At 38.2% G+C, this 14,432-nt stretch overlaps 2 protein-coding genes across 2 annotated transcripts; one reads left to right on the top strand and one right to left on the bottom strand.

Annotated features, from left to right (window-relative positions):
- Window positions 1-711: 711 nt before the first annotated feature.
- Window positions 712-13,219, bottom strand: LOC306755453 (transmembrane prolyl 4-hydroxylase-like). Its single transcript, XM_079239837.1, has 9 exons — window positions 12,531-13,219; window positions 11,666-11,747; window positions 6,197-6,393; window positions 5,971-6,061; window positions 5,014-5,176; window positions 4,737-4,922; window positions 3,742-3,832; window positions 3,460-3,583; window positions 712-2,827 (listed from the first exon to the last, which is right to left on the bottom strand). Exons 1-9 carry the CDS (start codon window positions 12,897-12,899, stop codon window positions 2,613-2,615), a joined length of 1,518 nt encoding a protein of 505 aa, XP_079095963.1. The 5' UTR covers window positions 12,900-13,219; the 3' UTR covers window positions 712-2,612.
- Window positions 9,006-10,419, top strand: LOC306755454 (secreted frizzled-related protein 5; the record flags this gene model as incomplete). The annotated part of the gene is made up of 4 exons (XM_079239838.1): window positions 9,006-9,256; window positions 9,633-9,808; window positions 9,884-9,970; window positions 10,100-10,419. Exons 1-4 carry the CDS (start codon window positions 9,078-9,080, stop codon window positions 10,417-10,419), a joined length of 762 nt encoding a protein of 253 aa, XP_079095964.1. The 5' UTR covers window positions 9,006-9,077.
- Window positions 13,220-14,432: the final 1,213 nt, after the last annotated feature.

Raw genomic sequence — 14,432 nt, 5'->3', positions numbered from 1 at the left:
AGACAACAGTATACTGTAAAGATAAAACATTTTTTAAATTGTATCTTATTATGCTCAACTTTTAATCTTTGCATGTAAAATGTAGATAGGAGAAATGAAGCTTCCTGTCTATTATTCAGCCTATCTAACTTGTCTGTATCTTGTGTGCTGAACATGCCTTGACCTTCTGAACAGTTACAGTAACGTCAGTCTGATTTCCTGAAATGTAGATATTTGTGACTGTGCATTGAGTAAGACTCTTCCTATTCATAAGCACTATTGAATAAAGCTCTTCACAGAGTGCCTGTGTTCCTTCTGACGACAATCCCTTATGCAAGACTAAAAGACACAAGGCAGCTGTTAACTGTGACTCCTTATTATAATTATTCTGGTAATACTAAACATCCCAGCACTTCATCACAATACTAATAACCAATGTGTAATAAATTACATCTTCCAAGTGTTTGCTGGAGCTATTTGAACTTGGGTGCTTTGTTTAACCAAAAGTAGATAAATTAGTTTGTTTTTTCCAACTTCTACCTTCCCTTAATTCTTGATGAGCTATGAGATCAATTTAACCATAAATAGGTTGACATTACACGAATAAATATTTTTAAAACTGTAAAAGCTGAAAAAGGTTGACAAGAACGGTTTTTATTTTCAACATGTTTCATTTTAAGAACCACAGTGCAAAATCTTCATTGAAAGAGTAACGAATGGCAAAAACCAGATAAATATTGAGTTGAAAAACAGCATTTCTTCTTGAAATTTCATTTTGTTTAACAAAACCCTACAAAAAACACCTAAAAATTTCACTCCAGTTGTACAGCAGCTTAAGATGAGGACAGCCCTGATGACAACACAATGCTCTTCAAATCAGAAAACTATAGATTAATCTCTGACAGAGATATGGGAGTTATTTTATTGTTTCTATTTATTATCTCTCTTGCAGTAGGCCACATACAGTCACGACAATGCAGATAGGAGTTAATGTAGGCATGAGTCTTGCTGTGCATGTCCGCCACATATTATAATGGATAACAGATAAAATATTTGTCAGCAGTCACAAACACAATCAATCCCATCAAAATGAACCTTTTGTAAATGTTAAATTAGTGATATCTGGACATAATGCAATTGAACTGTGCTTTCGAGTCAGTTTTTTATGTCATTAATAATAATCTAAAATTATGTGCCCATTACTGGCCTTTAATTACCTGCAAGCACAATGAGAGAAACCTTATACCTAAAACGTTTTGGTACTCATGTCTTAAACATCAATAAGGGATTTGGGGATAATTGGTTTTATTACGTTTGCATGTGAATAAATGCAATTTTGATGAGAAAAAAGGTTTATTTCAGGATCGGATTGTGGCGCTATAATTGGTGTTGGGCGACATCTAGTGGTCAGTGTAGAAATGGCATCAAATAAAAATAACGCCACTAATAAAACAGAGCTTTATACAGTATATTTCAAAGCATGTCAAAACATGCAAGTACAATAACACACAGTAACAGATTCAGCGCAGTGTCAGGCTCTTATAAATATACATAACTTTAAATTAAATTATCAGCAAGTGGCAATAAATAACACTTAAATAAATAGTCTCAGACAATAAATACATATGTTGTAAGGATAAGAAACACAAGTTTGAATACTAAAGACCTAAATGAATTTCACCTGAAGGACCGCATTTGCAGTTACATAATATCTCACACTTAATTGATAAATGGTTATTTACTTTGGAAACAAAACTGACTGACAAGACAGCGCTGACAAAAAAAAGGTCTCGCAAAAAGTTCTCTTAGAAACACATTCACATGTGACTATTGTAAGATGGCTTTTAACAAAAGGCTTTAATTTCATACTGATAAATAAATGTGACCTGCAACAGGGACAAATACCTGGTAAATCTAAATGGAAGGCTTGTAAATCAGGTGTAAATGTAATAGTTTCCCTTCCATATGACTGCATCCTTAACAAGCCACCATCCAGCTCTCATATGTCTATTACTTTCAACTTCTCTGTTTTTAAAGACATGCTATAGAACTTTTGCCATATTCCCCGCCACGCACCCCTTGTCTTTTGTTTAGTCCCTTTCTCTCTTTTAATCTTCTTGTGTTTTTTTGCTGTTCAGTGATGTGTGCATTTAAAAAAAGCCAGTGCTTTTTCTAGTGTGAAGCAAAACTCTGCTGTAAAGTCACGCAGTCAGTAAAGTCCCAGATGAAAAAGTTGTAGAATACAGTTTCTCAGCCTCAGGATGCTGCAGGGAGGCAATAGCTTCAGAAATGCACATGATAGATGTCACAGTGTCATCGAACAAGTCCGGAACACTGAGTTTTATGGTCAGAAGGTTACATAATGCATTTTTAAGGTGCATTTTCAAAAGACTGGAATTCATTCTGTAAAACATTTGTTATTTATGAATATTAAAAGAAATTGATTCATCCACCCTCAAGTTTAGATCAAAACTGATAAATTATTGTTAACAGGAGGTGATATGTTATATTATGTGCAAATTTAATTTTATCTAGAACATCTGACATTGTGGAAATATCAGCCACTAGATTCACTAATGAGAGAACTCATTTGCTAAAGCAGGGTTACTTTGTTGAGTCAATAAAATGCCTGGCTATAGATCTTGGTGGAGGTCACTGTGTGAAACAGGCTGATAATAGTCCTCCACGGCAGGTTTAACATGCTGCCTTTTTGCAACCAGTCTCTGATAGCGGGCCTGCTGCTGGTGATTTGGGTCCACATTCACCCAGCTGTTGGCCACCCACTTCACACCTTGCCTGACTGGGCAGTCGCCATGCAGGGAATACTCATCTAACTCACCCATCCAACCTGTGAAAGAAAAAGAACCAGATTAATACATGAGGAATAGGGACTGCTGTAGCCGCTACAGTGAGGTGAGCATCGTAGTTCTAACAGAGCAGTGTTGGCACTGTTGCAATGTCCATGACCCATTGAGGTTTTATCAGACTTAAAGTCAGACTTGATGAGGAAACTTTACCAAGTACTTCAATATTTGGCATTTTGACAGCTGAAATAGTTCTACCTGACCATGCCAAAACCGATATAATCAATTACAATGACAGGTAGTCTAATTTGATACAATTTTTTGTATGTTTTAGTATTTTTACGATGCCAAATGAATAAATAAATAATTTCCAGATATTTTTTAAGCTAAGGAAAACTTGAAAATGAGGATGAAACAATAAACGGAAAAGGAGTCAACCAGCATAAAACTGGACTCCTCATCTTCATCATTTGAATTGGCCTATCGGCCAAAACAACTTATAAGGAGGTCAGACAGTTTTGTGTTACAGTTCATGGTTGATGTTACAATTAATAAGCATGGTATAAGCATTAATATGACATTGCTTTATATAATTGCTTTATATAATTTTGAGACAGATCCTCATACAGAATTGTTTACATGTGCATATGATATAATTAACACTTTCTATTTATACCTCTTCCGTCAGAAAGATGGTTGTACCAGAGAAGGGCCGTCCCAGCAGCTGGTTTCAATCTCAGATTCCCTCGTCCACACGTCTGCTGGGTGTCTGTCAAATCAACCCCATCCTGGACCAGTGCCTAAAACACACAAAACAGTTCACAACTTGTATCTGGGCTCTAATGCACCCCATGGAAAATGTTTATTCAGAACCGTAGCATTAAAAACACAAACACACAAAAACTGGCTGTGGGGGTTCTGTTACTTTTTTGATCATGGGTTATAAAAGTAAACTCACCTGCTCTTCATAGGTCCGATTATCTGCCACAGGGAAAGTGGTTTCACCAGCAGCCTCGACAGAGTTGAGGTAGAATGAGACAGTCAGATACCTGAAATAAAAAAACAACAGGAAATTAATAAGGGATGAATCACAAAAATGTTTCACCAAATCCACAAAGCTGCAATGTGTAATGTTCAATTACATGGTAACACAATCACATTCAAAAGGACATTTACTGGCCAAAACTGATGTCTGCATTGATTTAGGTATTGTCATTGGTGTATTAGGCCCTCTGCAGATTCTCATTAGTGAAGAATTTTTAGATATTTTTATACATACAAAAGGTAAGTTGTTAGGAAAGGGTCATGGCAGTCTGCCATCTTGAAAGTACAGCTGCCGATAAGGGACAAATAGCACAAAGTTTCACCAATAAGAACACGTTTGTCCAGTGAGCCAATGCACAGTGATTAAGACACCGGAGGAGAAAATCAGCAAGAGAGACTTATTACAATTACTACAGGCTTACTACACTGGCAAAATTTGTTTTCCATAGTTTTCATGGCTGCAGTAAATACCAGCTTTTTGTCACAGGAAATCCAAACTTATAAAGCCTTTCCACCACTTTTTAGTCCAGCTGTACCGCGCCTAAAAAACGAAGTACGAAGTATCGGATGGCATGGGTGTATCACTGTGGCTTTTTTAAAAGTTGGCAGTTATCATTGTTGCAAGAAATGTTTGCTAAAATAAATAATTTTTTAAAAATGTGATACACTATGCTAAACATCTTTTCATATAACAACTAAAATAAAAACAATACAAAACATTAAGGAACCTGAATTATGAAATTGTGATCACTGAGCCAAAGTTGCCAACTGAGAAGATAAATGAAGAGTTGGACACATTTAACTCATCCTGTCTGTTAAAAAAAATGTGGTAATTATCCAAATTTGAATAGTAAATATAGTACAGTCACAGAGCAGTAAAAACAATATATGTACATCTATCATGCATACCTGCAAGAGACTTCTGTGAGAGCAGATGTGTTCCCTGCCAGCCTTGTGTGTGCACACATGGTCTCTGAGTCGGAAGGGCTGCTGTCATAATGGGCATTGCTGTAGTGTCCGTGCTCATAGCGAATTACTTGCAACGGTTCACTTACTTCAACCAGTGCAGAGGGCAGACGTGTCAAACTGACCACCCTGAGTTCAAGACAAAAGACAAAAAAAACATTGTCTATCTTAATACAAGTTTTGCAGCAACTAAGAGCATGAGGATTGTACAGGCAGTGACCTGTTCCTGAGTGTTTGCAGCACATGGTGAGATCCCGGTCCTTGATAAAGCCATGTGTGCTTGTTTCTCTGTTTGAAATGACTATGAAGCTTCCCACTGTGATGCTGCCCAGGACGTTGGGATACATCATAAGCACGCCTAAAGTCTCCCAGTGTCAGCATCCCTGCCAGGCACACAGAAGAAGGAAAAAAAACAAAAAACAGGCTGATACTAATATGGTAGAATGTAATCTCAAATTCTTGTTTTGTGAACATTAATCTACAGCAGCTGCTTTCTCTACACTCCCTTCCTCCGTTTCTTCCCTCTTTGTTCAGTCATGTGCTGTTACTTTGAGCTAAAATTGCCATGCCCCCCATTAGTTCCCCTGGGAGACCGCGCCCCAGACGCAACAATAGCTCTGGGGTGCCACAGTCAAAGTGGCCGGAGAGGGGGTGGGTAATCCAAAGAGCATAGAAGAGGGAGTTGTGGGATACAGGGTATCCGGGGGGAAATTAAGGAAAGGGGTTACAGAATAATCAGGTTTTAATGAGATAGGACAAGGCACGTCCGGATCGGGATGTGTAGAACGCCTGGCACAATGGCATCAGGTCAAAACGGTGTCACCCCTCTTCCTGCTTTGCCACTCAAAAAGACTTGCACGCAACCACGGTCAGCAGTCAGCAATTTATGGTGATTTATGGTGAAGAACGCTATTCTGGTCGATTTATTTGTTAGAAATGTAACTAAAAGAACAGAAAACTGACAGGGGAACATTTTAATCTTAATAATTTATCTTGTGACTACATCATGCATTCAGACTGAAAGGTTTTGACTTTTCTGCGTTACTGGTTGTGAATAACAGATACAGAAAATTAAGTTTTAAATCTAAGCTTTTGCTTTTTAAATGATGTTGCTTACTGAATGGAATAATACGGAACATTCCCAAGTGTACAGACACAAATGAACAGGAAGACAGACCTGTTGGACAGCCTTCAAGACCTGCAAGTATCTGCCGTAGACTGTCTGGACTCAACCAAGTTCCATCTCGAGAACGTGAATGACTCACAAGCTGAAGAAAAGACAGCAATATTTTTCCCATTTCACCAGAAACTAAACAACATTCTAACAGTTCATGAGGTTCATTATGGAAACATGCAGCTATATATGGACTATGGATGGATGCCCATTGTTTATTTGCTGTCACCTCTTCCTTCTGAAGCAGCCCATCTTGGTTCAGATCTAACAGACTGAAGACTTCTTCTGTGCTGAGAGAAAGTAACGGCTGGTTTGACTCCTCTTGTCCTCGGCTGGAGGCTGTTGTCTGGCTATCCATCAAACCCTTGAGCTGAGCCAGCTGCACCACCACCCGGCATTCCTCTTCTGACAGGAAACCAGGGATCTCTGTCCAGAGAATGAAACAACAGCATGATGCGTTACAAGTTTGGCAACTCAACACTTAAAAGGAAGAGACATTTAGTTAATGTGCTCACTCTCACCCACATTTGGGCAGTAGATGATGTCTACTGTTCAAATCCAGTTTTTTCATTACAAATTCAATCAGAGGTTGTTGGAGTTTACAATTTCTCCATGTGTCATCTTAGTCACAACTGTACTCAATACACGATGAAAGTGAGGGTCAACCCTTTTATTATAGATTAAAAAGGCTTGTTTATAGATTAGGTAAGGCTGATCAAAAACATGTAAAATGCACTAGATATTCTGAGTGTTCACAGACGTTTTGCATAATGTCTCACACATCCACACCTTTTCATGGCACATGGCTGTTAACAACAAAGCTACGAAGTGACAGAAAGCAAACAAACAAATACAAAATACTTTTTAATGACAAACTGGTAGCGATAAAATATTAATGTCTATTCTCACAGAAATTTATTTCAGAAAAATGTCTGAGAAGTAACACAAGTTTAGCAGACATGTAAATCAAATGGAGCTTTACAGCACATCTGCATTGCAGATTGACAGACTAGCATTAAGTGGATTAGACAGATCTCTGTCAGAAGTGGCTTAATCTGTCAGACGAGTTAACTCATTTATTTGGCATGCTTAACAAAACCTCTCAGTTGTAATTGTAAGAGTCTGCTCAAAGGATCCTAATAAAAGCAAGACTTACATCATAATATTTAATGATAGCTTCACATTATAAAAAATGTGAAAATGGAATATATATCTTATAGTAATTCTACATTTTGTGCACACAACAGAAACAATGAAAAGGGCTTTAAAAATTCATCACTTAACTGTCAACGAAAGAAACTGATGCAAAAACTGTTCATTTTATCTTAATAGCTGTACTCACTGCTGTTTGTTCAAGCACAGAAATGCTTGTGTATAAACTGTGTGTCTAATGAGTGCAAGCCATTCCTCTCTGTCACTCCACATTGATTCACTCCACATTGACTGCCTGTCCCTTAGGAAGTAATGACTGACATCACTGGACTTCTTCCATAAAGGATCAGTGAAGCCCAAGTCAAGAACTGCATATATTAAATAACTCAAAGCATTGCAAAAAGAATCTGTTACGTATGCTATCATTATAAGCCTACTGGTAATGCTGGACTAATACACCTTACAATCTTCCACTGTACCTTTGCATCTCAAAATCTCCTCCACAATATTTATCTGCACTTTCCTGCACACACTAGGATAATCCAACTTTTTCCCATCTGAATGTGAAAATACAAATTACGGCTCCATGATTTCCCTATTATCCTATGGCAATCCATCCATGTCTCTCAGTCATTTCCCTCTCTAATAAAAGGCCTCCAGGAGGTTGGCTGCTTGTACAGTAGAGGCCTTGTTTGTCACCCGTGTCTTTTACACTGTACCCTTGGTTAATCCCCATTGTCCAGTCAAGTCTCATTAATCTGGATAACTGATATGAATGAAGAGGGACTGATCCTTCCTCTTCTCCCTCCCACCAGTGTCCGTCTTTCTCCCCCGGAAAGGAAGTGACCTGCTTGTCAGAACAGGAATCAGGCCATGTCTACCCAGCAGGACAACACAAATTTTGTTTGTATCCTATGCACATGTTCACACACATACAAATGCCCAAGCAGAGACTGTACATAGGCCCCAAACACACTATTTCAAAATTAATTTTGATTAATTTCTTCTGAAACTTAGGGTTCTGTCGCCAATAATGACATTATCCTGTTAATAAATAATCAAATGCCTTTGCTACAACCAGTAACTGAAGTCTCATAAGTTAAGGGTTTATTCAACAACAACAAGAGCTGATTCTGAAAGGAAAATTTTGCAGCATGGGTGGATGAAAATTAAATCGAAAAAGCAAAGAGTTCAGAGCAGGACACTGCAGTTAACTGTGGGTTGGGAGAAAATGTGGGATGGAAAGGGTGGATGGGTGGTTTTACTATATGAGGACTTGTATCGTCTTCAATTCAAGCTGAGGACAAAAAGAAAAAATGACAGACAGCCCATAATCCTAAAAATACCAATTCATCCACATAATAAATCTTAAGCCATGTAAAAGAAAAACCCAAATCTACAAATAAACAAATGTAAATGCCTATTTCTTAACACTACCATTTGTACCCCACCCCTTCACCCTTCCACTCTACACCTCCCCTTTCCCCTTCCTATGCAAGTCTGTTGACCGCCCACTATAAATACACCTAATCTTCCATCCTCTCCTCCACTGTCACACAGATCATCTTTACTTCAGGATTTCTCCAACTTTCCAACCTCCGTCTCAAACAACAATTCTTCATTTTACAATCAGAATGTCACCCCACTCAGCTGCTTTGCTATTTTTCTTTCTGCTGGCTAGGCCTAGCAACACTTCAGTGCCAAGTCCTGGTATGGCAGGGTTGGAGGGACGTCTGAGAGCGGAAGGTAGGGTTCGAGGCAGGACAAGTACAGTGGGCAGCAGTGAAATGGGTTTGGAAAATACTCACATTTCTAAACTAGGAATTGCAGCATCCGATGGTGGTGAAGGATGGGGGGAGCTTGGTACTTCAACTAACTTCAGGTCCACACTTTCAACCAGTGATGGTGGATTATGGGAGCCCCGCAGTGCTTCTCGCTGTGTGCCTATCCCGTCTGGCATGGCCTTGTGCCAAAACATCGGCTATGATACCATGAGGATGCCCAACCTGTTGGGCCATGAGTCTTCAGCTGAAGCTGTGCAACAGAGTGCCAGCTGGCTGCCGCTGCTTGCCAGAGAGTGCCACCCAGACGCCCGCATCTTCCTCTGCTCTCTTTTTGCTCCTATCTGCCTCGACCGGTAAGTTTACACAAAACGACCTAATACTTCTCAACCAAATAGACTTCTTGTAGGAATTGTGGTTTTCAAAAGTTGTCATTTTAGAAATTCACTTCATGATGCACTATTGTTGCAGACAGGGTCTCGATAAAAGATGTTTTACTGAAAAAGAGAATGATGTATGGTCCAGTTTTATCAACACTAATCTAAAAAAAATTTTTTAGAATAATGATGATGTCACAAAGGTATATGGTTATCAAGGAATAACACCATTTTGACAGGTTTGCAAAGTGATGCAAGTTTCAGTGAAAAGGCCCTGATTTTACAAACTCCAAATGTTATTCACCACTGTGCAATCATTGCATCTAATATCTCTCATTCGTCATTACTTCATCAGGTTTATATCACCCTGCAGAAGTTTGTGTGAATCTGTACGGGATCGCTGTGCACCAATCATGAATTGCTATGGCTACCCCTGGCCTGAAATTCTGAGGTGTGACCAGTATCCCGCAGATCATCTCATGTGCATCTCTTCCATCACCAACACCACTGTTCACACAGGGGGGCGCAGAGGTGAGAGACAACAGACACACATGCCTGATTTGGTGTCATTAAACTAAATTAGTAATTGGTGGTTTGACTGCTTAGTACCTCAGGCAAGCTGTCGAGACTGCGAACTGGAAGACGCCTCTTCTTCAAAAGATGCACTGGATACCTTTTGTAGGAGTGATTTTGGTTAGTACCAGCATTCCTACACTGATGACCCATTTTTACAGCTGTGCTTCTTTGTAATTATCTAACCAAAGTAAACTGTTCCATAAATACATACTGCTCAAGAATTTTGTTCCTTTACTGTCTTCCCAGTCGTGAAAGTGCGCCTGACAAGGCTCAAGTACAGTCCAATAACTCTCTCTCAGTTCTCACTGGCTGGCAAACTGGATGTCCTGAAGCACGGGCCCCTATTAGGTGGGCAAATTCGTTCCCGCATTGAGCTGTGGCTGGAGAGGGATGCAACCTGTGTAAGGAACATGACACGGCAACATCCACGAGGCGGCACCTTTCTAGTGACTGGCACAGTGCAGGGGGAGCATCTAGTGGTCAACAAGGTTTACATCTGGCAAAGACAGGACAAGAATCTAATGGCAGCTGCACGCAAATGGAAACGTCACAGATGCAGGAACTAATGCGTTAAGTGAGATCGTTCTCAGTGACTGCATTGTGCAACACACGGTTAGAGAAAAGGATCTAGGGCTTAACTATAGGGCTCCAACTGTAAATATTGCTTGTTCCATTTTCTTTCCTATTCATTTCCAAATAAGTTATGATGTAGGAAATAGTATGCTGTGAGCTGGTCACAAAACAGCACATCAATAATCAATGTGCCATTTTGGACACTGAGGTAAAAGAAATAAAGTTTGTTTAATAGAAAATGTACATAAGGTATTTGCAAATTTTAACTTAATATTGCTGGTTTGTATTTGTATGGCTTTGACAATGATTTTAATTCTGTTTTAAATAAGGTTCCAGTCAAATTTTCATTAGTCAAATGTTTTATATGAAACTTGTATTTTCTTAATTATTTTGGTAGAACTGAAATCACAAAGTCATATTAGTTAAATGAATCTGCTGATTTGCTTGTCATTTCATTAAGTCAACAACTAATTAAAAAATACAAAACAGAAGAAAACACACACCAAAAATGTGTATGACCTCATTCCTGAATAAAATCCCTTTGTCTTGTTTTGTTTTTACAAAATAAACCAATTTAACATTTTGACACAGCTTTTACCAAAGTTTGTGACAGTGCCGTATTAGTTTTATTTAGGCTTTTTTTCCCCCCACAAAAATAACACAGCTGTCTAGAGGAACTCACACAAATTCCATTTTATGGGTCACTGTCACTGACATTTTGGATAAAAGGTGGGACCAGTTCAAAGTCCCACTAGTGAAAATGTAAAAGCAGGTAAAGAGGGTGGCTACTTTGTATAGCCCTTACAGTTTGTGTTGCAGGGTTATGACAGGACACACTTTGCCTCTTAAAGCTTAAAAAAAAAAAAAAAAATGTTATAACTTTTTAAAAAATTCTGAAAATAATTTAGATGGCTTGGACATCCACATTAATGAAAGCAATGAACCTTTCAGGTGCATCATTCATTTTGCAGGCATTATAAACATCTGATGCCCTGCTTTTATTTTCTAAAAAAAAAAAGGGGTCAGAGGTGTACAAACATTTGAAATATCTCTGCATTTGTTGCTGTGCAGTAAAACAATGGAACAGCCTTTAATTTTGGGCTGAAAATGGCTAAGACATAAACGTGCCCTGATTTGACTGAATATGTGAGATCAATAAGGAACATCTGTTACCATACATGCAAATAAAATGCCACCCTGTCACTAATCAGCTCCTACACAAAGATTACATGTACTTACCAAATAGCAGAGGTTTTAGGCTGAGTGTCTTCATCTCATGTGTTTTATCTGGTACAAGGGACACCTGCTGAACATGGCCAACCTGTAAGTGTAGGGAAGGCTTTATTAGTGTTTGCCTGAAATGTCCAAACATTTTGTTGTTCCCGTTTGCATACAGTTTTGGTCACTCTCCATTTTGGTGACACGTTTTTACAGCACTATCAGGCTTTGTGTCTTAATTGTGGTCATTTTGTATATTTTGTTCATTTTTTTCGGCATGCCATTGTAAGTGGTTATGTGTGTCTCTTTCTTGGGCATACACTTCAAGCATAAAACTAGAATACCTAAGCATAATCTTTAGGATAGTGACTGTTTCATTATTAAACGTGTAGCTATTTGGGGTGGGAAAATCGAATTGAAAATTTGAACATTTGGATTTTTTGCTTCACAATTTTATAATAGATTTTTATTGTTTAAAACATCTTTTTTTCCAATTAAATAAAAATAATCCATTATAAAATTTTGGGCATTTTTTTGTTCTTTTTACTTGTCTTCTTGGGCATTATAGCAGCAGAATGATGGTCTGGCTACTGTGCTGTTTTTTCCTAACTGAAATGGAAAAAATGACGAGCAAAAAAAAAGTTTTATTCATTTTTTTGTTTTTAAATCTACAAAAATCAGCAATATCGAAGAATGGTGGTAATCACAATTTAATACGAATCGAATCGAGACAAAAGCAAATAATCTCAGCCCTATAGCTATACCTGCAGCCCTAGTAGCTATACAATTAGCCATGCAGCACTTGACAGCAATTAAGGACTCTTTCCCTCATCAGACAGGGAAACAAGTTACATTTAATCCTGCTAACTTTACACTATTACCTTACCCTTATGCCCTCAATGCGAGGTAGACTGAATGTTTGGATGTGCTCCTCCACGTGTAGATCTGTTGACGTTGGGGCAGGTTGGGGTAAAGTGTTTCTGCGGTCGGTGACTGGTGAAGAGGAGCCCCCGTCCCCACCGACTAAATCCCCGGGGCCGTTGTTGTAGTGCACGTAAAGGAGCAGGGCGATAACATTCAAGATGTACACATGGAAAAATACCATGACCACAACAAAATAAGCCCGAGAGCAGACATTGCTTCTCTGGATGTGCAGTCGAGTGGATCGAAAAGGGGAATTGTAAGGTGATGCTGTTGGTTTGTCGCTGCTGAGGAATTCTTCCTCCTCTAAAAAATCTTCCTGAGCGTTTTCCATAGTTACACCACACGCTTATAAATCAGTTGAAAAATAAAAGTTAAAAAGCAAAGTAAGTGCACAAATCCACCAAATTAATTCAGCATCATATTTGAAAGCTTAGCGTTAGCAAACCTTAGCTATCCAGCTAGCTACGAAGCAAACTCCGCCGCTAACCTGGAGTTGTTTTGACAGAAAACGACGTTGACGCCTCTGCAGCTTTTAACCAAAGAAAAGGAGTAGCTTTGTGCGATTGTGCAAATGCACCTACAATAGTTTTCTTTCATGAATATATTTGTCATCATTACTTAAAGTCCCTTAATCTCATATTGGCTAACTGGTTGATGCACTGAACCTGTCCAACAACAAGATAGGCGAGCTGACGAGTCTCGATCACAGAGGCCGCTGTGCTGTTAAGGAGCTGCAGTAAACCGCTAGCGGCCTCTAGCGGTCAATGCCAATTATAACGTTAATGATTACCTTGTTATGTGCAACATATTAAAGGTTTATTTTGAATTTGTAGATATAACAAACTGGAATAACTGGAACATTCCTCTTATACGTTTCCCTTCCTTTCACAATCTGTTTGTTTTTTAAAAAAAAACCAGAAAATTTTTTGGACAAAATATTGGAGGTCAAACATATGTAAAATGGGAAAACATAATTTGTGAAATCAAGCAAAACAGTTTACAAATGGACTTTTTTTTATTGAGCATATATTGTGGCAACTGTGAAAAAGAAGAAATCGTCACTCAGATTCAAATTCAGTGAAATCGAAAAAGGAAAACATTAAGAGGACTAACTATTCACATAAACCTATAGATATTTGCCCCTTTTGTATGATGTTAGAATGCATTCAGAATGCACTATAGCCTATACAGGTGAGCTTAATTTGACTTTTTCTCAAGTCTTTACTTCATGTGTACAACTTTTTTATGTTAACACGCTGTACTTTAACAAGGTGATTAACTGCAGAAGACATAACAAAAAACAAATAAATGAATATACTGTTACAATTTTGACATCATAAGACTGAGTCACACAAGTTATTGAAATGTGGTATAATCACCTCTTTTGTTAGCTGTTGTTTCAACTTGTTTGAGATAAATGAATTGCCATTCCTTGACTCTACTGTAGTCTTCTATATTCATGATTTATCAGTGTAGCATATACTTTACACACTTAAATTAGACATTTAAGCTTTTATCACTTCCTGATTAAAGCTCCTTACCAAAATAGTTTTGCACTTTACAAATGCATGTGCATTCTACAAATGTATATTTTAAAAAGAAAACTGGGATCATCCCTGACTTTTAATTATCCCTTAAATGTGCCCATTAAAACTCAAAGTGTCTGGAATTCAATGTGTCTGGATTTATTTGTTTCGGTGCCCTTCTTATTTATACATACATGTTTTGTATTCCCTCTAAGGCCCATACTTTGCATCTGCTGACTATCAAAAATGGATGTATCATCCAGTTTGATGTTGAAACATCAACTTATTCAGTTTTTAAAAAACCCAGATCACAGTTTAGTGCAATATCAACAACCAAA

The sequence above is a fragment of the Telmatherina bonti genome (assembly GCF_933228915.1).
Source record: "Telmatherina bonti genome assembly, chromosome: 4".
Lineage (NCBI taxonomy): Eukaryota > Metazoa > Chordata > Actinopteri > Atheriniformes > Telmatherinidae > Telmatherina > Telmatherina bonti.
Note: the sequence above shows the minus strand (reverse complement) of the source record. Positions and strands in the feature narration are given on the sequence as shown.